General features: G+C 35.5%; 1 protein-coding gene across 1 annotated transcript; it reads left to right on the top strand.

Annotated features, from left to right (window-relative positions):
* The first annotated feature begins 908 nt into the window (after positions 1-908).
* Positions 909-24,724, top strand: LOC124371410 (DNA-directed RNA polymerase II subunit RPB11). Its single transcript, XM_046829742.1, has 4 exons — positions 909-1,108; positions 10,313-10,402; positions 16,995-17,169; positions 24,573-24,724. Exons 1-4 carry the CDS (start codon positions 1,056-1,058, stop codon positions 24,606-24,608), a joined length of 354 nt encoding a protein of 117 aa, XP_046685698.1. The 5' UTR covers positions 909-1,055; the 3' UTR covers positions 24,609-24,724.
* The last annotated feature ends 715 nt before the right edge of the window (positions 24,725-25,439 follow it).

The raw sequence follows: 25,439 nt of genomic DNA on the forward strand, positions 1-25,439 counted from the left end.
ATGAGTAGTTTCCTCTTTAGTGACAAGCGTACTCAGAGTAGAAATAAGTTTCGCTGGCAATCATGGATTTGCGGAAGGAATATTCTAACGATTTAGATGTTGAAATAAGAGTTCCACAGGAATCCGTGTTATGAACCATGTTCTCGACTTTTATCCATCTAAAAAACCGCACTAATAAAGCAGATCAAACAAGTTAGACCTAGAGTTTCTGACATTTTGATGTCCGTAATAAGAAAATAACCGCCAGGCCTAGGTCTTGCTTATTTGCGCTTCGAGAAGTATTACAATATACAAATTCGCATGTTCTTTAACAGCCTATTACGGTTGCTTGTATCCTCAACCTGTCCACATCATTCCTGTTGGTAGAAATGACAATTTTCGGACTAAGTATAGTTTTTGCTGCAGAAAAAAACACTCCGAACCATATTTGGTTTAAAGAGGACCCAATCTTGTGGACACTTGTTCACGGGAAAATATTTTTAAATATACAAGGCATGTTATAGTTGAATCTTTTATTTAAAAAAGTGTGTTTTCAGTCTAACCCAGATCTCTACAGCATAATCACTTAAGACATGAAAAACATACAGTCCACTATCAAATTTCGTAAAAAAAAGTATAACTGTATTAAAGTGTGCACCTCTTGCCTAATGTTCTTGAAGGAAGACCTTGCCAATAAATTAAAAGTACATGTTAAAAAAAGTTGTCATTGACAAATCATTTTACAAAGTTAATGGATTTGTTAATTATTAGATATTATATTATAGTCTGATTAAAATTGATTTTTTTTCTAGATGTAGTATAATTAACATATGTAGTATAGCCACTACTCACATTTTATTACTTATTCATTATGTCTGATTCTAATTTGTGAGGTTGTAAGGCTGCTTGGTTTAAAAATCAGCCGATCAAACATTTTGCAATTGAGGGATAAGTTTTTACCTAAAAGGTATTAAGAATCCTTTTTAATACCATTCATTGTATGTTGTATTCATTGCGTAGTGGGTTATTAGTTATTGCTCTATTTTATTTCATTATATTTTTAATATTTGTTGAAAATGAATGCACCTCCGACATTTGAGTCCTTTTTGTTGTTTGAAGGAGAAAAGAAGTGAGTACTTCGTAGATTTATTAAATTTTAGGATTTATTCTTAGTTTAACCTATATTAGATTATCTATTCGTTATAATTAACTAGCTTATTTAGATTTTAATAAATCAATAATTTGGCTAGTAAGCTCTAGGGAAGGAACAATCTTACTGGGATAGAGTAACAAATTCTCATTACAACTACTTAAGGAGTATAAAAAGTCCAGTACTCCAGTGTTGGATAATATTGAATCATCAATTAGGCCTAGAATGGTTTGAATGCTGTCAAACATGTTTGTTTACCCTGTCAAATAATTGTAATTTCCCAAACTTAGTGTAAAGAAAGTTGCATTATTTTATATTTAATCTAAAATACATATATTTCTGTAACATATAAATTTATAGCGTTATTGTAATACAATCTTAAAAGTCTATAACGTAATTCAGTTTGACATTGTTCCAAAGTAATTGAAACAAAGTTAAACCATATGCGTGTGATTTGAGTAATGGTCACTGTGGACGGTTTATACTGTTGTTTATATCGATATTATGTCATTAACTTGACACAACTACACCTCAGATGCATAATTTATTGTTTGTCAATACCTATTATAAAATAATGTTTTGAGTTATTACGTTCCTGTGACCTGTTAGGCCTACTATGGTAGCAACAATTGTAACTTACTATTCAATTTAACATAGACTGATGAACTGACTGGGTACTGAGAAGTCCTTATCTACTATTTGTTATTAAGCTCTACATATGTACATTATAAATATAAACAGTTAAACATAACCTCAACAAGCGCTCACGTGATCTGAGCTTGAATTTGGGTTTTATCTCAAGGAATGTTTTTCTTGTTTAGCCAGCAGTGTGGGGTGGCGCCTTAAAGGCGCCACTGAAGACCACACTGATGGCCAGGGGCATTTCTGATCAGTATTTTCCCGACTTCAGATAACGTCCCAGATCGTCCAATTTCTCTGACGTCAGATCATGTCGTAAGATTTAGGACATGATTTAAAACCGGGAAAGTAGATACCCATACTGCTGGTAAAAAAAACATCCCTTGAGATAGGCTAGTACCGTCTTAATTCAAGCTCAGATCACGTGAGGGCTTATATATGTCAACTTTAATTTTACATATTTATAACACACGTGTTTGTAGCCTAATAACAAATAGTAGATGGGGACTGAGTGGTCCAATAATTTGATTGTATAGTGCAAAGTTTATTAGTCTTTTTTTATTATTATAATTTTATTAGTCTATCAGTCTAAATATTACATTGCAATGAGTTAATTAACTTTGTGTGTGCTATAGGTAAATAGACCCACACATGTATATATAGTCTCAGTTTACTTTGAACGTATAACATCATTTCAGTAACAGCAACATGCTAATAGCAAGGTTGGATAGGCTGGTAATATTTTACCACAGTAACTGGACTGTAATATCTCAACAGGTTATTTTGTAATAGTTTAGTGATAAATAACAGTATTTTCTAACTCTAATAGCCATTACTCAAATAATATCAGCCATATGATAAAACTTTGTTTAAATTAGGTAATTTGGAACCATAAGTTGTACTGAATTATGTTATAGACTTTTCAGATTATATTAAACTATATTTTTATATGTAAAAGAAGTATACACATTTTAGATTATAGAAAATAATACAACTTTGTTTTTACTAAGTTTTAGCAGAGTAGTACTTACAGTTACTTTACAGGGTAAACATGTCATAAGAACAATCTTGTTCGCAATTAAAATACACAGTGACAGTCTTACAAATAACAAAGGAACCATAACAATCAAACAAACAATTAGATCTGAAACCGACATCCCCGTTCGCACATCCAATGTAGACAATTAGGAAGGGAGCACCCATGGTGGCGAACGGGATGGCGGATCAGATCCATTTTGTTAAGAAGGGGAAAAAAGAACACTGTGGATAGTGTGCTCAGATTCATTTACTAATTTGAAGGTTACCAAAACAGAGTTACTTACTTACTTACTTGATACTTGAAGTCTTCATCGATGACTGGAATTCCAGATAGATTGCGTCAGTTTGGTTGATCCCGGAAGGTGGGACTAGAAGAGTGGCGTCGCATCCAGCTCAGTGAGTGAATAGAGAGGCCTTTCTATTAATTTGTTGTAGATTTCACTTCTGAACTTTAAACTGTTCAACGCTTTTTTCTCTTCAGGTAGGCTGTTAAAGAGTTTCAATGCTGCTACGGGGAAACACTTTTGGGACTTTGACAGTCTACATTTCGGGATGTTCAACGCTTTTGCTCCTCTGGTGTTGTAGTTGTGAACGTCTTGTCTTTGGGTAAAATTTTGCTAGTTATTTTTTACGTACAACAACGAGTTTAAAACGTACTGCCCATATACTGTCAAAATTCCCAGTCGTCTGAAGATCGGACGACAATGGTCCAGGTGTTTGGCAGATGTTAGGGTGCGCATAGCCTTCTTCTGGAGCAGCAATACCTCACCACACATAGGGGCATGTTCCCAGAGAAGCAATCCGTAGGACAGGTGGCTGTGAAAAAGTGCATGGTACACAATTTCAAGGTATTTCTCCGTAATTACATGTTTGAGTTTCCAGAGAAGGAAAACTACCCTGGAGAGCTTTGTGCAGATTTACGTTATATGCTGATTCCAATCCAGCTTAGGATCAAGCCAACAACCAAGCAGCTTAACAGCCTCCACATTATCTTCCGGATTTGTCCGCTTCAAAGTGCACAAGATCTGCTGGGTTTTATCTTCATTTAATTTCAGCTTGTTTGCTGCAAACCACATTTTTGCCACAGACAGCAGATTTTCGGCATCTCTGAGAACTTCATCCATGCACCCTCCTCTTGAGACCAGTGTGGTATCATCAGCAAAAAGTAATGCCTGGCCGTTTAGTCTGAGGTCGTTGACCAGGATGATGAACAGCAATGGTCCCAGTACGGAGCCCTGTGGGACGCTGTGCATAATTTCCCTGCTGCTAGATGTTGCGCCACCGATGGAGACTATCTGGCGTCTGTTTTCCAAGTAGTTTTCCAGGGTCTGTAGAGCAATTTCCCTTATTCCATACTTCTTCATCTTATCAAGTAGGATTCTATGAGGCACACAGTCGAAAGCCTTACTCAGATCGCATAGCGTTAAGGCCAGCGAATCCCCATCCTCAAAGGCCCTGATAATTTCCGCACACAAAGACAGAAGAGCAGTGGTGGTGGAGCGGTCTCTTCTGAAGCCATGTTGGTGATCTCCCAACAGAAGGTGAGATTCAAAGAAATTTGTCAATTGAGTTTTTAGAATTGTTTCTAGCACCTTAGACATTATTGGGAGGACAAAGATAGGCCTGTAGTTTGCAATGTCTTCTGCATTTCCCTTTTTAAAGATAGGCACAGTACGTGCAACTTTCAATTTGGCAGGAAAAACACCCTGTCTAAGGCAGCTGTTTATAGCTGTACACAGAGGAACCGCCACAGTATCAACCACCACCTTTAATACCTTGCATGACACTCCGTAGATGTCAGGGCTGCTTGATGCTTTGAAGTTTTTAACAATTTTGACCACCTCTGATGGGGTCACCTCTTTCCATTGGCTCAGGCAAGGGCCCTGGCCATGCTCGGCATTTATAGTTCTAAAATTTAACGGGTCCTGTACTCCAGCTGGTATGCTTGACACAATTTCTTCTACAGTGTCGACAAAAAAGTTGTTAAAGGAGTCTGGACTCGAAGAACTGACAACTTTAGGCTTTTTAGATCTAGAGTCGTTAACCACTTCCCAAGCAGCCTTGCAGGGGTTTGGGGAATTTTCAATGAACTGTACATTGTGGGTCCTTTTTGCGTCAGTAACCTTCGACCTGTAGAGTCTGTTTGTTCTAAGATAGGTCGAGTAGAGTTTGATTTGTTCCTCCACTGACTTGGCAGATTTGTAGCGATCATGAACTGCAACCACAAGAGACTTAAGGTGACGCAATTTCGGCGTGTACCATGTTTTGTCCACAATTTTGGCAGTAGGCCTAGTTCTTTTACTCTTAACTCCACTAAGTGTTTTAGCTGGGAAGAGATTGTCAAATTCAAACATGAATGAGGTGAAGAATGAATTGAAACAGGATTCCGGTTCCAGAACAGTAGATTCAGGCATTTCCTTCCTCCAGTCCAGTTGTCCTAATTGCCAAGATAACAGGGGTAGCTGGTCATCTTTGACTGTCCTTTTAATAAAATTGTAGTCTTCATGCCATGAAGGAGGAGTTTTACCTTCAGATGTGGCTGAGCACGGATAGTTTAAGTCCATCACAACCGCGTCATGGTCAGCGACCATAGGGGTTACAACTGAGACATTATAGTCCCATGAGTCAATATTTGTAGCCATAGTGTCGAGACAAGAGTGACCTCTGGTAGGGAGCCTATTTGCCACAAATAGACCTTGGCTAAGCAGTAAGTTTGTGAAGCGTCTTTCCTCGGTGGATGGGGTTTCCAGATGTATATTGAAATCTCCGCAGACCACAATCTTCTTTTTTCTAAGAGAGAGATAACTCAAACAGTCCTCCAGTCGTTCTAAGAATTCAATGAAATTTCCATCCGGAGAACGGTACACCGACATCACGATAACAGAGCTATCCAAGAGCTCCACTGCCCACAATTCCAGGGTTAATTCTTCACAAAATTGTAGAACATTTATTTCTTTATGTTTAACTGAGGAGTGTACATACACTGCAGAACCTCCATGTTTGCAGGCTTGACGTCAGTACATGCTAGCCAACGTTAAATTACAGAGTCTATTGTATAGCTCATACTCACATTCCCGCAGCCAGTGCTCGGTAACACATAAAACATTAGGATCTAAGTCCTCAATAAATAATGACAGAACATTTAGTTTGGTTTTCATACATTGAACATTTAATGTAGCTATAGCTAGGGTACTATTTACAGTTTCTGAAGGCCTAGGTAACGGGTGTGTTTTTGGCTTAGAGTTTTGTAGGCCTACGCCTTGCCCTAACTCATGAGAGGTTTTGGCGTTCTTAGGAATAAAAAACGCTTGAGCGTGACATTTTTAGGCCAACAGGAGCCATCCATAACTGTATCCTTGTGTAGAAACTCTACACCTAATTTGAAGCTTTCGTTTACTCCTTTACTCTCCAATTTATCAACACTAAAAGCCATATTCGGAAAGGTTTTACTAACAAAGTCCTTTATATCTTCCTCTTTTGTTCCTTTGGCTACCTTTCCTAAATGGAACCATGCCTTCTTAGCTCCGAAGAACTTAGCAAGGTCAGGTGAGCTGGCAGTACCAACAAGGATTTTGTTTTTCTGTGGTCTCGAGCCTTTAGAGCTGTTTTTGGACTTCGGTTTGTCATCCTTATGTAGGCTATTTGTTTCTACATTAGGCCTAGTGTGAGACTTTTCATTGAGTCGTGGGTGGTTTTGTGACACTGGTTGATTTAAGTTAGGCCTATTAGATTCTGGTTGAGCAGTAGGACCTAGGCCTATATTCACATTAATTTCATTCCTTTCAACAGAAAGGTCGTCAATTTGATCAGAGCTAATTGAGTTTTCACTAGGTTCATGAAATGATAGGCCTGTTTGTGCACTCGACTCCCGTTTATCAGAGCCTAGTCTAGGCCTATTACAGCTTTGGTCTACTTCTTTTTTAGTGTTTAGGCTGTGCCTATTTACTTTCGAGGCCGATTTAGATTTAGCTGTATTTCTTTTTAGAATCTCCGACATAAGCGGCGTCTTGATTTTCGAAAGTTTATCTACTTCAGATTTTTCGACCTGAGATTTGTTGAGGTTAGTGGCATGGTTTGTCGGGGTTACGTATCTCGGTTCCAAGCCCGCTGAGCTACTCGCTGGGGAGTTCGGTTCCGAGCGATTTGTTCCAGACTCTGGATCCCGCGATTTCACGGTTCCGAAGCATTTTTCCATTAGGTGACTTAATTGGGCACTGATTTCCCTGTTTTCTTCTCCAAGCTTTTGTATTTTCTCTGACATCACTAGGTTAATTTTATTTATTTCACTAAGATCTGACACAACACTATTTAGTACCGTCGAACTATCACCAGCGATCACAGACCAGTGATTTGATCCCGCGGCTGAGCCGTTCCCTGAACTGTTGAGCGAACCGATCACTACGCACTCGCGTCAACTTTCGCAGTACCACTTTATGCCTTGCATTTTAGAAATGAATTTAAAATGGTCGTAATGACTTTTAGAAATGTTAGCACATACAATATGCCACCATTTAGCGCAAGTTCCGTAGCACATTACGGCATTATGCCTCTCCTGTACGAGTTTTTGGCACGAGCCACACAGACACTTGTTCGAATCCGGCGCCATCTTGCCGCGAACTCATGTTGAAAGGAAAAAAAAATCAAAGACATCTTCAACCAAGATTAGCATGTGCTCTTAACCTTCACAAACTTTGAACACTGAATAAACACTAAAATTAAGAGTGAAAGAAAAACTTACTCATCAGTGAGAAACGCAGAACTTACACCAGCATGTTAGTGGGAAAATAAAAAAGGAATTAACATAAATAACATGAAAAGACAGAATTTTACTACAAGTACTTCCTCTAACATACCAGAATTTCAGAAGTTCCTTGCTACTCTAAAAAAGATGTGCAGAGCGCTCTGAAACAGTACAGTCAGTGCCTTCTACAGCCACAACGAACAACACTTACAAGTACTATGTAAAGACACTCATACATGAGCTGGGGAGATAACTGGGCTCAAGGCTTTCAACCTGCTCAAATCAGAAAATAGGAAAGTTGCGGGACTATTTATACGTTTTATTCTTAGAAGCAATTATTAACGGCTTTGAAAAAGTGGTGGAAAGCATCCTCTCCAGAAAATTATCTCTCTTCTGTAAACATACTCACAGAGATAATCTGTAAGCAAGTTGGTTGTTATATCACTTTTTAAAGTTTGTTTCACGGCCCTCCATGAGCTTTCGACTCTCTGAGTATTAACACAAGTTGCCAGATCAAAAAATTGCCTTCCACATATCTGTGACTATGGTTGTCCACATAATGGGTTTTTCGGTACCACACCAACATCTTGAAGCCAAGGAATACATGTTTCTTGTTTATAAAGTAATTTAATTAAGTTTTCTAAAATTCACTGTAATTTTGAATTCAACAAGTCACTTATTACTAGTAAAATATTATTTTTATTATCTGAAAAATCATTTACAGTTGATAGAGATAATATAAATTATTTATTTTTTAAATTTATTGGTTGATTATATTGATTATTAGTTATCATTTAGTAATATTGATATAAAATACTGGGTCCATTTATCGTACTCTACCCCTGGCTTTTATTGGTTGTATTGGTACTAATTTATTAGAACCACTTGACATTTTTTGTTGATTAAAAAAAATAAAAAGTGCTTAGTAAGTGACATAGCTATAGCAATATTAATTAAATAAACATGAGGAAAGGTCTTAAAAACAAAAATAAAAAATCCCCCAAAGGGAGAAATTTTTGTAATCCCTAAACTCTGGGAGTTAGCCTATTTCCCATATCGCACTTTTTAAATGTCGCAGGTGTGTTCCTATGACCAATAGTAAGAAGATGGCTCATTAAGTTGTACAACTATAATACCTGTAACTAAAGAGTGACTTTTGTAAAAGATAATCATGGTATCCTCCAAAGGGGGTTTTTGAACGTAGTTAACATGGACTTTTCCATGGTTGCTTATTCGTACAGTTTAGTTGTTATGGATATAAGTACATGTACTTCCATGCCTTTATTTGGCAAGGTTTTCTGTCCCCTCAAAAGTAAATTAGGGAAAACATTTTTAGTGTGTATTTGAAAGTAGACATTAAAACAAATGTTTTATACAAATTTGGTGAAAATTAGACAACTGTTATAAAAGGGAGAGGTCATGGTAACCTCCTCCTAAGGCTTAGAGTCAGGGATAAAATGTACATTGTATATTTACTACTGACCATAGGAAATAAACCAGTAAAATTTCAAAAAATTGGGCATAGGAAATGGGCTAACCTTTAAGAGTATCACTGAAAATCCCTCCTGGATAGAGTGGTGAGCCCTCAAATAGGGTGGTTGATCTTGAGAAGGACCTTCGGCACTCAAGTAGGACCTGTTAAGCCGGTAGAACGTTGGGCTGGTGAAACAGTCAGATTGTAGATTATGTAAGTTTATCTTAGCATCAAGAACAGTGTTATTCTCTAGTTTTTACAAATAAACTTTTGGTTAAAATCTTGTTACTTTAGGTTTAGGATTGTTGTCAGACAACAAATAAACATTGTTCACTTATCCCAAGCTATAATCTTTACAACTTATCTTAGTAACATATTACAATATCAAACACTTTTGTAAAGAAAATTCAATTTTGGTAATGTAAATAATCCAAAAATATGTTCTGGTAGGACAATACCACCACTTTTGTCCACTAAAGCCGCCATTTACTGTACATCCAGAGTCAGCGTCAGAAGTCTTTTGAGTATTGACAATATTCGGTAAAATAAAACACCCAAAATTAAAAAAAAATATGAACATATATTCCTTGTTTTGTTTAGAATGTTGTTTATAGATGGATTACTTAGTCGGAATAGTTCAAAAATTGGCCGTAAGATGGAACCACATGCCAGGCTGTCGCTATGTGTTATATGGACATCAACCACATAATGATGTCATAAGTCGTGCGTCCATGTAACTTCAAATCACATCAAAGCGTTAGGGAAATCTCTATATTGAGGGATTTATTCCCTCTAACGGGAATGTTTTGTATTGCGTCTCTTTACTTTTTACTTTAATATTGTTATTCTTAACACTTTAATATATTTTCTACTATAAAAAGGTTAACAAATCATATGAAGTGGTACTGATAAACGTTTTTCTGATATTAATCTGTTCTATTTCTCATGAACTGGAAGCTGTACTGACTAGGCATATGTGATTCACTGTAAGCTATCTAATATTCAATACTGTTCTTATGTTGGCCACACCAGGCTGATTAGGCTATTTAAATCAGTTAACCCTTCTATTGTAAAATAATACAATTTATTTCAATTGTAATACTTACAGTTTCCCATAATTATTTGTGTTATGTTTGTAATTAAACTAGATGGAAGTAAACCCTCCAGGAAGTTGATAAAAAGTGTAGTAGAAAAATAAAACTTCTGCAATTCATATTTACATATTAAAAATGTATTAAGTATAAAATATTTATACTGTACTGTTAATTCATTTAAAAATGGTTTTTTACAGGATCATTAAAGAATTGGATACAAAAGTGCCCAACGCAGCGATATTTACTGTGAACAAAGAAGATCATACATTGGGGAACATGATCAGGAAGTAAGTACGACAACTAAGTCTTTGTGTTTGGTACCAAAATAATTTGAGAATATTTAAAGTTTGATCTTTTTAATCAATAGTTCATGTATAAATACCTGAAGTGTTGTAAATTGTATTTTAACCCTCTATCTGTTATATGACTAGTGGCTAAGTTTTTTAAGGACTGAATCTTGAAGGCTTGCTGGTACAACTCTTGATTTTCTGAAAATTATGTTAGAGATGGTGAACCCTAAGTCTTCTTTGCTGTCTAGAAGTAATTCTTGAAGTAGCTTCTTCTCTTCTTCTTCTATGGGGCAACTTATTGCCATGCACTTAAGCCTCAAGGGCCTTTTGTGCACCTCGGAAGCACACCATGAGGCCGACTAGTCTATGGTTTCAGCAGTTCTACAAATTGCCAAAAATAACCAATCAGATCCTCCTTGGGAAATTCGCCACCCTTGTCCAAACTACCATAGATGGCGTACCCCTCCTCTTGCTATTGCAGGGCAGTCAAAGAGCAGGTGTTCTGAAGTTTCCTCCTGCACTTTCTACAGAGCGGATCCTTACGAAGGATACCGACTCTGTGAAGATGCTTCCTCAGGTGACCATGATCCGTAATCAGACCCTTAACTTGAGAAGACACCAATCTACTTAGTGAGATAAGGTCAGACGCCACCCTAGGGGAAGGTGACGAAGAAGATTCTCACAAGCATACTCCATAATGGCTGTGACTTCTGCCTGAAGGACTGTGGGATAAGGACCCATAGGGACCACTAACTCCCTACATGGTCTCACCCCCATAATTCCAGTGCCTGTGTCACTTTTTGTTTTAGACCTATCTATAAATCATTCAAGCTCTGCTGGTGAAAGAGGTCTATTTCTCTCCGACAAAGCCCCCTAAAACATATAACAATCCTGAAGGGTTTGTTGAAGGAAAGTCTTTGTGGGATCTAATCCGATATCATGTGCAGAGCATTTCTCTGAATCAGGATGCTAATTCTGCAGTGCCCCCTGCTACAGCCCAATGCCGACCAAAGTCCCACCTGTTGAAGATGTACCGATTATATTAAATAATAATTCTGGGGTAACTGGATTACCGGTGGAAGGAGTAGGGCCCAGATGAATGATAAGGACTGGACTGTACAAAAGAAGCTGCTATCGGCGAGGCGCGCATCGCAGATGGCAGTGTTTGATAATGAAATTGAGAGGTGGGGTGAGGTAGACGTGCCGTACCTCCGTCTCAGTTAATCGGAAGTGATTGTAACGAGTAGAGTTGAAAGTGCTTAGAGTAAATCTTTTTGCTAATCATCATCGAACCTGCGTGTAAGTGAACCTTTTAACTGGAGTCCAGTCAATATACATTCTTAGTTATTTTGGAATAATTTTGGGGAAAGAAATATTATAAAAATTAAATTTAATGGGAATTTAGGAACTTGTCCTTTTGATCTGTGCAATATAAAACTTGTTGGTGCAGTGAGCACATGTATATAAAATTTTATGTAAAAATACTATAAGAGTTTTGTGGTTGTTACAGATGCTTTCAGCAATTTTTTTGATTTTTAAATCTCTAACACTGAAGAATTTTGATTTTTAAATCTCTAACACTGAAGAATACTTTTAAAGTAAAGTAAAGAAAATTAGTAACAAATAAAATTGAATTTTGAAGATAAATTAAAGTGAAGAATTGCCAGATCAGATTAGAGTGTGAATGTTTGAATTTTGAAAATTGAATAAAAGACAAGGTGTAAGAACTTTGTACATTTTTGGGAGTGAAGAATATATTACAAGTTTGAATTTAAAAGTCATCAAGAAGTTTTTATTTTAATTTTAATTCCAGTAATTATTTTTAAGAAGAAGTGTTATTTTAGTTTGAACTTTATTTATTTCAGAAGATTTTCTTTTATTTTGAACCTTCACAAAAGTTTTAAATTTCAAAGCTAACCCCTCATGTGCCAGTAAAACGGTACAAAGACAATAGGCACTCCTCCTAGCCATGGCCCAAATGACCATGTCCAGGAGGGCCACCAGACAATAGCCCCAAAAATTAGTGCAAGTCTGACCACGGAGACATAATGCCAATACAAAAGCCTCGGCTTAAGTCCCCAAGACCCACCTATCGTATGTCTACATTGAATTAAAGACCATTTCTCTCTGGGGATAATCCTTTCCAGATAGGGTTCCCAGTTCAGGACCCTATCTAGTGTTACACCCAGGTACTTAACCTCAGACTTCAACTCAATGGAAGAGCCTAGTAAGAATGGACCAGTCCCTCCAACTGACACCTCATAATAAAGGCAATCACGGCAGCCTTGGTGGGGTTGACACTAAGGCTCATTCCATCACACCATGTTCAGAGCAGCATTAGTCAGCTCTGTGACTGTTGTGTTGAACTTGCTGCATCGAGAATCATCAGTGCCCCTCGTAGTCCTTGCACTGATGCTTGCTCCCACAAGAGTGGTGGCCACCACCCAGTTTTTGAGCAGGGCTCTTATGCAGTCACATCTCTGACTATCAATATCACGTCTTGAGACCACTTTGACAATCGCCTGAGTGCCTGTATTGTCAAAAGCTCCTTCAATATGTAGAAAAACACCTATGGCTACTTCTTTGGCTGCCAGCGCCTGCATACCAGTGGATGCAAGGCTGAGTCGCATGATCTTCCTGTAGTGTAAGCATGCTGATTTGGATGTAGAGGACACTCCAAAAGAGATCCCGTTCCAAACAAACCATCTTTTCCATTGTTTTGAGAAGAAAGGAGGATAGACATATCGGTCTAAAGGACTTAGGTCGAACCATGTTAGACTTCCCCTGCTTCATTATAAACACTATTGTGTAAACCTCCAGGACAGAGGAATGAACCTGAGGGCCCCAAAGGCCCTGAATAGCCTGTACAGCAGGGAAAGGAGGATATCCAACCCCCGCTGCATGCAACCCGGTCTCACCCCATCTCCACTAAGAGCTTTATATGGCAAGATGATACCCCCGTCATCATGGTCACATCTAATAGTAGTTGCACGCAGTCTGTATTTTTTTTACATTTCTCACTGTGATTAATTAAAATGTGTGCTGCAATTAAAAATCCCACCACTTGTGAAGTGCGTTTAGTGATAAGGATTTGATGTTGAAAATCAATGACAAAGTTCGTGAAAATCTCTTTTTCACAATGACTGAACTCTTGGAATAGTTCCCACAAATTTCACAAAGTTTACTTGTTGTAAGGAAGCTTGGATATCACAAATTTTTTGCCAGGTGGGTTTCAAATACCCTTATGGAAAATCACAACTTGCTACATATGTCAAAGACTTGTTACATTGTTAACTTTCCTTGATGAATACAACAAACATGGAAACAAAATTCTTGATCATCTCGTTACTGGTGATGAAACATGGGTCAATTGTGAAACAAAAATGTCTCTAATCTTGGTCAGTAAGAAAGATTATGGCAACTGTTTTTGGGGATGCTAAGGGTGCGATTCTGGATGATTTTTTTTAAACGAGGATCAACAATCAACGCAGAGAGGTTAGGTAGAAACGTAGGGGAAACTTTAACTAAAACATTTTGTTTTTTCATGACAATGCATATCCCTATACAACCAATTGTACACGAAAAGTCTTGGGTCATTATGATTGGGAAGTGTTTGATCATCCACCTTACAGCCCAAATCTGGCACCAAGCGACAACCACCTCTTTCCAGAGATAAAGACGCAGAGCTCCAATAGTGACACTGAACTTCACGCTGGCATTAACCCTTTGATGTCGTTTGACGTTGTATGGACGCGACGCCTCACGACCTGACCTCACTCTGTGGTTTGACATCCATGTGACACAAGCGATCAGTCTTATCATGTGGTTCCATCTTATGGTCATATTCCAAACTATTTGGACCAATTAATAATGTGAGAACGTTGTGGAAAGAACAAAGAACATGTGTTGCTGTTCTTTTTCTTCTCGTTATTTTATTTGTCTGATTATTTACGATATTAAACAGGCTGTTGTCGTAAGCTGACTGCAGTAATGGCGTTGTGAGTAAACAAAGCGGCGTGACTCGTTTACCGGGACGTTTTTGCTTGTGTTTTACGTTGCTGGTTTAGTTATTTGATAGAAAAGTGTTTATGATTGTAATATGTGATTTTAGTAGTGTGATTAGTTGTAAAAATGACGGCACGGGATAGTGAAATTGACTGCTGGGTGGGCTATGGTTCTGATGATAGTGTTAGTGTTGATATTAATTATGCTCAGTTGCAAGGAACACCAAATTGTGAGGAAAGTGGTGAAGATGACATTCTTGGCTGCTTTTCACCTAGGCCTACAGGTAATCAAGTACCTGTACTTATGGATATTGACCATGACAATGTTAGTGAACATGAGTTTTTACTACATAGGCCTACTCAAAATGAGTTTGACCAAGGTAGTACCGACATATGGGTTAGCATGTATACTATAAGTACCGCGCGTCAAAGGGTTAATCAGTGATAGAGATCTCAAGTGGCAGATTTCTACAAAGCTAGAATCGAAAAACTTGTGTCACATTATGATAAATGTCTCAATTTTAATGGGGATCATGTTGAAAAATAGCCTAAGAGTGTAGCTTTTAAATGTATGTAATAAAATTTCATATTTCAGTTAGTTAATTTTTTATTTCAAAAACATCTGTTACTTTCTTGATAGCTTCTTGCAACACCTCGTGTCCTCAGCTGGTCTGCTTGACCTGCACCAACAGCACCTATATCAACACCACCAACTGTTGAATCTTTGTTGATGGCAGTTGAACGTGACAAACGGGCAGAGACAACCAAAGTCAAACTGCCAGATGCAGCTGTCTACTGTAATCCTTTCCTGGTCTGTTGGGTTCTTGATTTAAGGATCCATAAAAGGTCCTACGAGTACCAAGGACATAAAAGGTCTGTCCAGTCAGAGCCCCGCGTTACCAGGAAAAGCTATTTATGCTTGAGAGGGCGCCCAACCCCCAAGGTCTCCATTCGTGACGTACTACCCCTGCACCATGCATCCCTTAGGTACAGGTTGCTTCATACTGAGGAATTGGGGGCTCTCAGTCATGCAAAAGCAGTGTGTGGTATGATTCCGGACAGACCAGTCGAGATTGGTCATGGCCGACCCGCAACCACTAATATGCGGCGCCAAGGACAACCACTGCGCCGAATGCACGATCGGGACACTAGCCTAGATCCTGGGGTTCAGTTGAAAGCAGGACCACCTCTTGCCAGACGCTTAACTATCGTTTATCCGAGCCCAACCATTGGTTGGATTCGGATCCCCCATTGGTCTTGAGTGTCACTCCTGAGGAGGTACTTTACTGGTTCATTGGGAATTACCCGAACTAAGGTCAGCCCATCCCCTAGACCCTGAAGTAGCTTGTATAGGTTTTTGAATTTTCTTTGTTTCTTCCTGGAGGGTTTCATATATTAAGTTGATTGTGGTAATGTTAATTCGAAAATTTGATTTACTTCAATGTTTCCTGAGTTTTCAGCTTTAGGTGGTGTTTCAATTGGCGCTCTTGATAAGCAGTCAACATTTGAGTGTTCACTGCCTTTCTTATAGATTACCTCATAATTAAAACCTGATAGAAATGCAGCATACCACTGGAGTCGAGCTGATGTCATTTTAGGTATTTTTGCGTTTTGATGAAAAATTCTTACAAGTACTGTTAAAAATGTCCTACTAAGAATCAAGGTTTAAGCTGAGATGGAAATTTTCTTTGCAAAAATTCTACAAGCTCTTCAGAAATTTTAGTTTAGAAAGGTACCTTGTTTGCATCTAACCCGCTCATTCATCACCCCCAAAACTACCTGTTGCTGTGTCTGCAAACATGATCAACTCTTGCACAGATGAAAACCAGTTTGGAGGTGTAATCATTATGTAGTGAATAAAGAACTATTATGGATGTGTGATAAAAATGGAAGTTGAGGCACTAAATTAAGGTCTTACACAGGTTATGTTTTTATCTCACGTTGTTCCTTAGCCTGGTCATCTGTTATCTCAGGTACTTTTCTGTCTGTACATAAGCTAGGCAGTTGTATGATGTTTGTGTTCTAATATAGTTTGAGAAGTTATAATGACGACCTTCCAGAGTATGACATAAACTTTATTTTGCACACTATTTTGCTGTTTCCATATTAATGAAGGAACTTAATATTAAATTTAAGTTCCCTTATTAATATAGTATCTGGTTGGTTTGTGTCATTTCAACCAGTGATTGCACTTTAAGTGGTGAATATTTATTCAAAGTTCTATTAATTTTTACAGCTTTTTGTATGTGCTTCCAAACTCATAACATAATAGTGGATTTCATCAAATTCAACACCATATGGCCTCTTTTTATATATATATATATATATATATATATATATATATATATATATATAAAGAGGCCATATGGTGTTGAATTTGATGAAATCCACTATATATATATTTAAATGCCAAATTTGATAAAATGCTCCTTTAGTTATGGTCACTGTATGTCATACTTATGTTTGAAGATCACCTGATTGAACTCTTTTAACCACACAGTACTTTTTTTACAGTGTTTGAGATAAAAAAATGGAAAATTGCATTGCAATATAAAAGTTGTGAGACTATGCATCGCTTGTTGTAGCCAACTGTTGAAGGACCCCAATGTGCTGTTTGCTGGCTATAAATTACCTCACCCCTTGGAGCACAAGTTTGTCCTCCGTATTCAGACCACCTCGGACTACACTCCCCAGGAGGCTCTTATGAATGCCATCACTGACCTCATTGCCGAGATCTCCTTGTTTGAAGAGAGGTTTAAGGTGAGTAGCGTACAGTAGACCTCTAGTTTGTAGTTGTATCTAGTTGTTGTGTTTTAACCCTAGAACTAATATCTTTGAGTGTCTAGAATGATACAGCAATGTTAACATATTTTCTTATAAAATATTTTAGAAGCTATAAAAGAATAGATTTTAACAACAACAAAAAAAACAAACAACGCACAAATTGTGTAATACTGAATATGCAGTAGTTTAAATCATTATGACTTAAAGAGCCAGTAAAAAAATGTATGAAATGTTCACAGTTTCATATATAGTGTATTGAAGTACATAGTGTAACTTACATTTTAGCAATTTTTAGCCAAATTAGACTATTTACTTTATATGAGTTGTAAAATAGTCACGGTTCTGAACAGGTTTAACAGTGAATTGAATTAAAATATTCTTTATTCATATTAGTACATAAAAAGTATATGAATGGTGTCAGTTATTTAGAATATATATATATATATATATATATATATATATATATATATATATATATATATATTATATATATATATATATTCTTGCTAAGGACCACACAATAATTGTGTATTAACTAATATGCACTTAACTGAAATAAAGTAGAAAAAAACAAATTCAATAATATCCTATTTTAAAATAATTGTATTCTCCCAATCTCAAAATAGACTTATGATCTCATAAACAGTGTACAGCTATGCTTCAAACTCTTCAAAATTATATAGCATATTATCAATAAAGTAATATTTTAGATCTTTTTTTAATTTTTTAAAACTTCATTTTTTATATTTTTAGGAAGATTATTAAAATATTTTTCATCAATGTAAGTTGTTTTCTTTTAAAAATAATTTAAGTGTATATGATTCAATTACTATATTGCCCTTTTGTGTAGTATGATAACAGTGATTGCTTACTAATAAAGGTATTTTGTTAGCTGTCATTAATTGTTTAGTGTAGAGAATAGCTTGGTATATATAATGACTATAAACTGCCATGATACCTTAACTACAAAATTTGTTTTTGACTGTATCATTAAAACCAAGGTTCAAATAATACATATAACCTTGTTTGTGGTATTAGTATCCTATTTAAATAAAATTTTGATGTAGCTCCATAAATGCATAAGCCAAACGCAATTACAAAGTCTACATAAGCAAAATAAAGGAATTGGTTTTTAACAACTTGATCAGCATGCAAACCCCAAGTTAAGTGTTGATCCCTATTTGATTTAACAATGTGTCTTTAAATGGTATTACTAGCATACTGATTATTTTAGTGCATTTAAGGAGAGTACAATAAAATTAGTTTTTCTTTCAACATTAGATATTCATTTAGAGCAGAATAGTGATGTGGACCAGGAATATTCCCAGTGAGAGGAAACTTATGAAATGGAAATATTGTTGGGAATATTTCTTTGGCCCAGGAAGAATCCTAAAATTGGAAATGTGTGCAAATTTCTAGATTTTGAATGTTTTAATACTTAACTAACAGTTAGAGAACCATAAAACTGAATTAACCAAGTAAATTCATACATTTTAATCGAAGAAACATCATTCCATGCATTAATTTCCTGTATTAACAATACCCTGGTAATTATATAACTCTAACATATAACTAAATGAATTTTTGTTTGTTTCCTGAACCCTTTTTACAAACACTAGAATTTAAAAACCAAGTTTTTTAACGAGTAATTTCTCCTTGTAACTCATGTTAACATCCTAGGTCTAAAATATTAAAAAAACTACCTATTTTTATCATTCACTGTTTGTTTTTTTTTTTTTTTTTTTAATTTAAAATTTGTAATTGTTAGGCCAATAATTTGCAATACTGCCATACTATTTAATACATAAATGTTTTAATAAACAATAGGGGAATTAAAATAATATAATATTTACTTAATAATTGTTTGATCTTTAAAACATTGAAAATAAGAAATGTGTTTATTTCTAACATGGAGGTTAAGTCTAGATCCAAAAACCTAAACCTATATGTTTTTATAATTTAAAATAAAAGGTAGAAATGCTCAAATAGAAAACATGTTAATTATAAACCATTGTTAGTTCTTAAGAGTAATTTAATTACAACGAGCTTTAATGAGAAAATTATAAATTCCCAGGAATTTGATTTAATTATAATTTGATTTTAAAATATATTTCAGGTTTTTTGTTGATTTACCATATCATTACTGGTTTTATGTATTAATTTACAGTTTTTTCAGCTATCTTGCCAATTAATCATAAAATCCAACATTTATTAATATTTCCAATATTTTAAAGTCCTAGGAATCTTAAATCTCTAGAGCAGAATTTACATTACATATATAAGTCAAATGGATTAAAATCGCTGAGTTTAACACGAGCATCATTAACAAATATGCAAATGTTAAGTGGCAAACCCTTTAATAAATGGCAAAATAAATAAAAGAGGTTCTAAAATAGACCATTGAGGTACACCATGTTTAATTTCTAATACAGGGTGAGGCAGACCACCCGTACAGTACGTATAGTGGCCAGACCAAACGAGGTAGATTATTCGTAACAACTTAAACCCCCCTATTTCCACCCCAAAGAATTTGGAGAAATTATTTTGAAATCTCTAAAACTCCCCAAAAGGGTAGTTTTTGGGAGTAGGGGTGGTTTTTGGAAAATTTTCAAATGTAATGGTATGTTGAGTGATACCTCATTTTAAAGGTATCTCTTCATTGATTATTTTGATGCAAAAAGTTTGAACCTATCTTGCCGCTTATGTACAGGGTACACCAAAACGTTAAAAAATCAGGGGTTTGTGGGTAAATTTATTGCAACTACCTGCACAAATGTAGAGAGACGATATTTTTATTCAAAACTAATGATGAGACGGCTTATCGAAAAATATCATCAAATGCCACCCTACCCCAAAATTTACACATTTTAAAAATACATAGAATTTTGAAATACTTAACAGCCCCAATCTAAAAAAACTCAAATAGCAACCTATGTTGTGTTGTACATCATTAGAAATGTCTCTAAAAAATAAATATTTTCTACATTTAAAGTTTGTCTCTATCTCCAATGGTTTCAAAATTGTAGTACAAAAATAGATTTTTTAATAATTTTACTCAATGTATTTATTATAAAAGTTAGTACAATGTGCAAGTAAAAAAAAGTTCCAACAGTAAACTGGTCTCTTATGTTTATGATTGAAAAAAAAAATACTGTACCCAATTTTTAAAAGTCTTTTAAAATTTAAAAAGGTATTGGAACACCGTAAACTACAATGTCTTACGATAAGTGCTGAGTTATCTCATGAAACAGGAAAATTACCCAGTTATTAAATTAGTACATTTTGAATTATAAAAGTTTTACACTTAAATTACTCAAAATGTATAAGAGAAAACCTGTTGTTATTTAATCATTGATGTGAGTGCCATGGAAGGAAGGAGTATCCTGTCATTATTAAAAAAGATAAACACTTCAAACTGGTTTTGAAAACAAATCTACCATGTTACAGCAGCATCATGGTAAATTATCAATATGACAATTATCAATTATCAAACTAAAACTAACAATAACTTAGTAACTGACCTCATGAAGAGTTAAAACCGGTGCTCAAATTGCAACCCATTGTTTTCCAGACAGAGTTCAATCCTTGAGGTGAAGCTATCTACAGCTCTCATTATCTCTTCTCTACTGATCGTGTTTATAGCCTCCCTTATCCGCCACATCATGTCTTCTCTAGTTGTTGGTCTTGATTTATACACTAGGTCTTTTAGTCTACCCCACAAGTAAAAGTCCATACACGTTAAATCAGGAGATCTCGCTGGGTAGTTCACAGGGCCGCCTCTTCCAATCCATCTGTCATGGTATTGCTCGTTTAGAATTAATCGAGAATCTTCGGCGTAGTGTGCTGGTGCCCCATCGTGCATAAACCACATACGTTGTAAGACACTCTCAGGTATTTCGATTAGAAAGTTGATATAAACTACTCGGTCTAGGCGATCGTCAAAGAAGAATGGCCCTACAATTTTGTCACCGATAATACCGCACCAGGTATTTAGTGTCCAGTACCTTTGGTTGTCCACTTCTTGCATCCAGTGTGGGTTTTCAAACACCCAGTATCTCATATTGTGACGGTGCACTTCTCGATTACTCCTAAACGTAGCCTCGTCACACCACAGAATGTTACAGTGAGTAGTACGGTAAGTTTTGATTTTGTTGTAGTTTTTCTCAAGCCCACAAACAAAAGTTCATTCTCTGAAGGTAGTCATCTCCATGGAGTTCTTGATGTAATGACATCCTATATGGGTGCATTTTATGATCGTGAACAATTCTTAAAACAGATCTTTGACTCATACCAGAATAAAGAACTACTCCTCGTGTAGAATCATGCGGATTCAGTTCAAAGGCTGCCAAAACTTCGGGTGCCCTATCACTTCTCACGGGTCTAGCGAGTTCCTTTCCTTTGTTGTGGTCAGGTTGAACATGACCTGTTTCACGAACTCGACTAGCAAGTCTTTGAAAAACGTTCCTGGAGTGATGTTCGTGGTCTGGGTAACGTTGGGAATAAAGAAGAGCGGCAGCTGAGTAATTTTGGAAACATCCCCCTAATACCATAAGCATCTGGAATCCCTCCTCATTTGAGAATGGCATATTAGAACAAACAAAACTTACACTACGTACTTAAAAAAAATTTTAACTAATATCTACCTCATACCACGTGGTCACAAGAACAACTGAATAGGGAAACGATAATAACAGAGATTAGATAAGAGAATAAGGAATTGGTTCCAAAATTTTTCCAGGGGCAACTCGTGTATTTGGGATTATTAAAACATAAACACCACGGTTAGATTGCTTTTGAAACATGTTACACTGATAGAAATCCTGTTTTTTATTACATTATTTAAAAACAAATTAAACTTAAAAGTCCAACTTTTCTCCATTTTTTCATTGGGTTTTGATATTAAAATTCAAACTAACTTAGTAAAATTATTAAAAAATCTATTTTTGTACTACAGTTTTGAAACCATTGGAGATAGAGACAAACTTTAAATGTAGAAAATGTTTATTTTTTAGAGACCTTTCTAATGATGTACAACACAACCTAGGTTGCTATTTGAGTTTTTTTAGATTGGGGCTGTTAAGTATTTCAAAATTCTATGTATTTTTAAAATGTGTAAATTTTGGGGTAGGGTGGCATTTGATGATATTTTTCGATAAGCCGTCTCATTATTAGTTTTGAATAAAAATATCGTCTCTCTACATTTGTGCAGGTAGTTGCAATAAATTTACCCACAAAACCCCTGATTTTTTAACGTTTTGGTGTACCCTGTACATAAGCGGCAAGATAGGTTCAAACTTTTTGCATCAAAATAATCAGTGAAGAAATACCTTTAAAATGAGGTATAACTCAACATACCATTACATTTGAAAATTTTCCAAAAACCACCCCTACCCCCAAAAACTACCCTTTTGGGGAGTTTTAGAGATTTCAAAATAATTTCTCCAAATTCTTTGGGTTGGAAATAGGGGGGTTTAAGTTGTTACGAATAATCTACCTCGTTTGGTCTGGCCGCTATACGTACTGTACGGGTGGTCTGCCTCACCCTGTATATTGGAGAAGAATTGTATGTTATTAAACTATTAACCTCACGTCTAATTTCAAAATGTTGTCTCCTGTTTGTTAAATAATTCTTAAACCACATACAATTTTTTGCAATACCAATAGAGTTTAGTTGATGTAATGGTAAATTATGACACACACTACAAAAGCTCTGTTCAGATAAAACAAAATTCCACATGCCTTCTCTCCTCTATCCACGTAATGTATTATGGATTGTATCAGGCAAACAATTCCCACAGTGACAACTGATGTACCTTTTCTGTAACAATGGTGATCAGGGTCATGCAAGGAATTCCCCTCTAAATAAGTAATTAACTGATTGTACATTGCTCCCTTATACATTTTTTAGAAGGGGCAATAGTTATTTAGTTCTTTATGCTCCTATTCTTATAGTTTCAAGCTGATGGAGGCATATATAATGACAGGCATTGGAACGTCTTCAAATCCTGATGTATTTTCAATATGTTTTCAGTTGACACTGTTGCATATGTAAATTTAGACATTTTCAATTGTGGCTCCACGAAGTAAACTCCTTTCTAGTCTGTTAAGTTAGTTTGGGTATTATAGACAAATCCACAAATTCATTATTATGTACGGAAAAAATGTGGGATATATACAAGAATTTGGAGAAAAATGCGTAAAAAATTCAAAATAAAGGAAGGTGATTATTTTTTTCCCAGACTATCATCTTCAATATTCTGCAGAGATTTAAGCAATGTGTCTGAAAATATCATTTCTGATACTACGTGAGAATTCAACTGTAGATACTGATAATACCACAAGTACGCTTTGGGCACCCTTTGTTATAATGTATGCATGTATCAATGAGCAAGGTAGTGTGCTGTCAACTGCCCCCTAAGTGCTCTCAGTCTCTTAGTTTAACAGACGTAAGAGAATGTTCGTAAATAAAAATAAGTAAATGCCACAATCAACAATATTAGTTTTTATTGTCAAACCTCAAAACAGTGAAACTTGTGGGCCACAATAAAACTAAACTGAGTCGTCTGTAACACACTTATTTTCCTATACTGTTAAAGCAATTGGAGTGTATCATAAGTGTTAGAGCGCTTGTTACAAGTAGGTGTTTTTAAAGCAGTCTCCTCTTTTTGAGTAGAGATAGAATTTGAGGAACATTAGACTCTTCTAGGTAGTTTTGGTAAACCTTGGAGTGGAGGAGACCTTTTTTTGCATTTCAGTGATGTTTTGTTTAATTATTGGGGGTTTTATATTAAATGTTGTTGGAGTTTTTATATGCGCATTTTCTATTTCATTCAGAGTTATTTTATAACTGTCGTTATCCTTCTTTGCTTCTGATTCTATGTGTACTGGATCTGGTTCCATTGTGAATATTTGAATTATTCCTTATTTTGTACACGTCGCAAGCTTTTAAAAATAGAAAACGCAACAATATATGCCTTGCCTAAATTACACTTTGTCAGGAAATCTAAATTACTGTAGTGATGTGGACAATGGTACATGTTTACTAAACACAAATGTTTACATGAGATAAATGTAATCTGTTTTTATGTAACAATAATTTTCCTAATTCCTATGTTTCTCTACGGATAGTAAATTAATTTTACTATTCGAAATATACAAAATAATAATTTTATTAGGAAGTAGTGTGTAAAATACTTTGTTTTCTAATAGTGAATTTTTTTAAAATGATTATAACAATGTTAGCAAATTTACTAGTAACAGATATCAATCACTGTTTTTAGAAGATACTAATACATACTATAGAGGTGTATTTGGTTTTCACCCTTAGTTACTTGTTGGGAGCAGATTGTTAAGAATAATGTTATTTTTATTTTGTGCAGGAATCTATCAAAGAAAAGAAGGAGGGACTGGATTGAGCTCTTGGAAAACTCAGTCGACCCATACAACACATTTTATTGACTAATATTTTTGTATATTAAGTTATTTATATTTTTCACTCAACTGTAAATAAAAGTATTAATATTTCTTTTCACTGTGCATTATTTTATTCTCACTTTGTTCTTGTAATATCCCATTTTCTGATAATCCTGTTATTTGTTGTTTAATAATTGTTCTTGACAATAAAAGGATTGTGAAGGTAACATATTTTTTTACATTTGTGGTTTTTCATACACAAAAGATGATTTGTGATTATTTGTTTTTGTTTTTTTTTTAAATCAGTAATACTGTTGTGTAATCATTGTTGTAGTACTGATTTATTGTATCACTAAATGATGAACATACATCATCATTATAGTACAACCTTGTTTATATTCCCGGTTATCTGGATCGGTTTTATAGAGTGGATAGAATAAAATTTTTTGAAGAATAAACTAATTGTATTCCTTTTCAAGAGTAATTTGGTTTTCTTTTTGCACGTCTTTCTTTGGCGCTCAGAATAATGAGTAAATATAATAACAAATAACATTGTTGTAGTAGACTTATAAAAGGTTGATCAATTGTAAATTTGGAAGAGGTAAACGATTTTGGCTTTAGATTGACAATAATATCGGTATGATGACTGATATAAAAGTTGTATCAGCAGCTTGTTCTTTAACGATAATTGAGAACAGGGCGAACTATTCTGATAATAGAGAACCAGATCATGTCATAATTTTTTCTAATATCACGGCACAGTTAGTTAGACTGGATGAAAATTTATTGTGAGCGGCAGTCCAACACTTTTGCAGTGGAAATGATGACCTTCT

This window comes from Homalodisca vitripennis, chromosome 1, assembly GCF_021130785.1.
Source record: "Homalodisca vitripennis isolate AUS2020 chromosome 1, UT_GWSS_2.1, whole genome shotgun sequence".
NCBI lineage: Eukaryota > Metazoa > Arthropoda > Insecta > Hemiptera > Cicadellidae > Homalodisca > Homalodisca vitripennis.

Excerpts from the sequence above, each read along its gene's own strand:
- LOC124371410 (XM_046829742.1), top strand. The coding sequence starts at position 1,056 with ATGAATGCACCTCCGACATTTGAGTCCTTTTTGTTGTTTGAAGGAGAA. Across the intron at positions 1,109-10,312 it reads TTGTTTGAAGGAGAAAAGAA|GATCATTAAAGAATTGGATA; the intron begins GTGAGTACTTCG and ends GGTTTTTTACAG. Across the intron at positions 10,403-16,994 it reads TTGGGGAACATGATCAGGAA|CCAACTGTTGAAGGACCCCA; the intron begins GTAAGTACGACA and ends CGCTTGTTGTAG.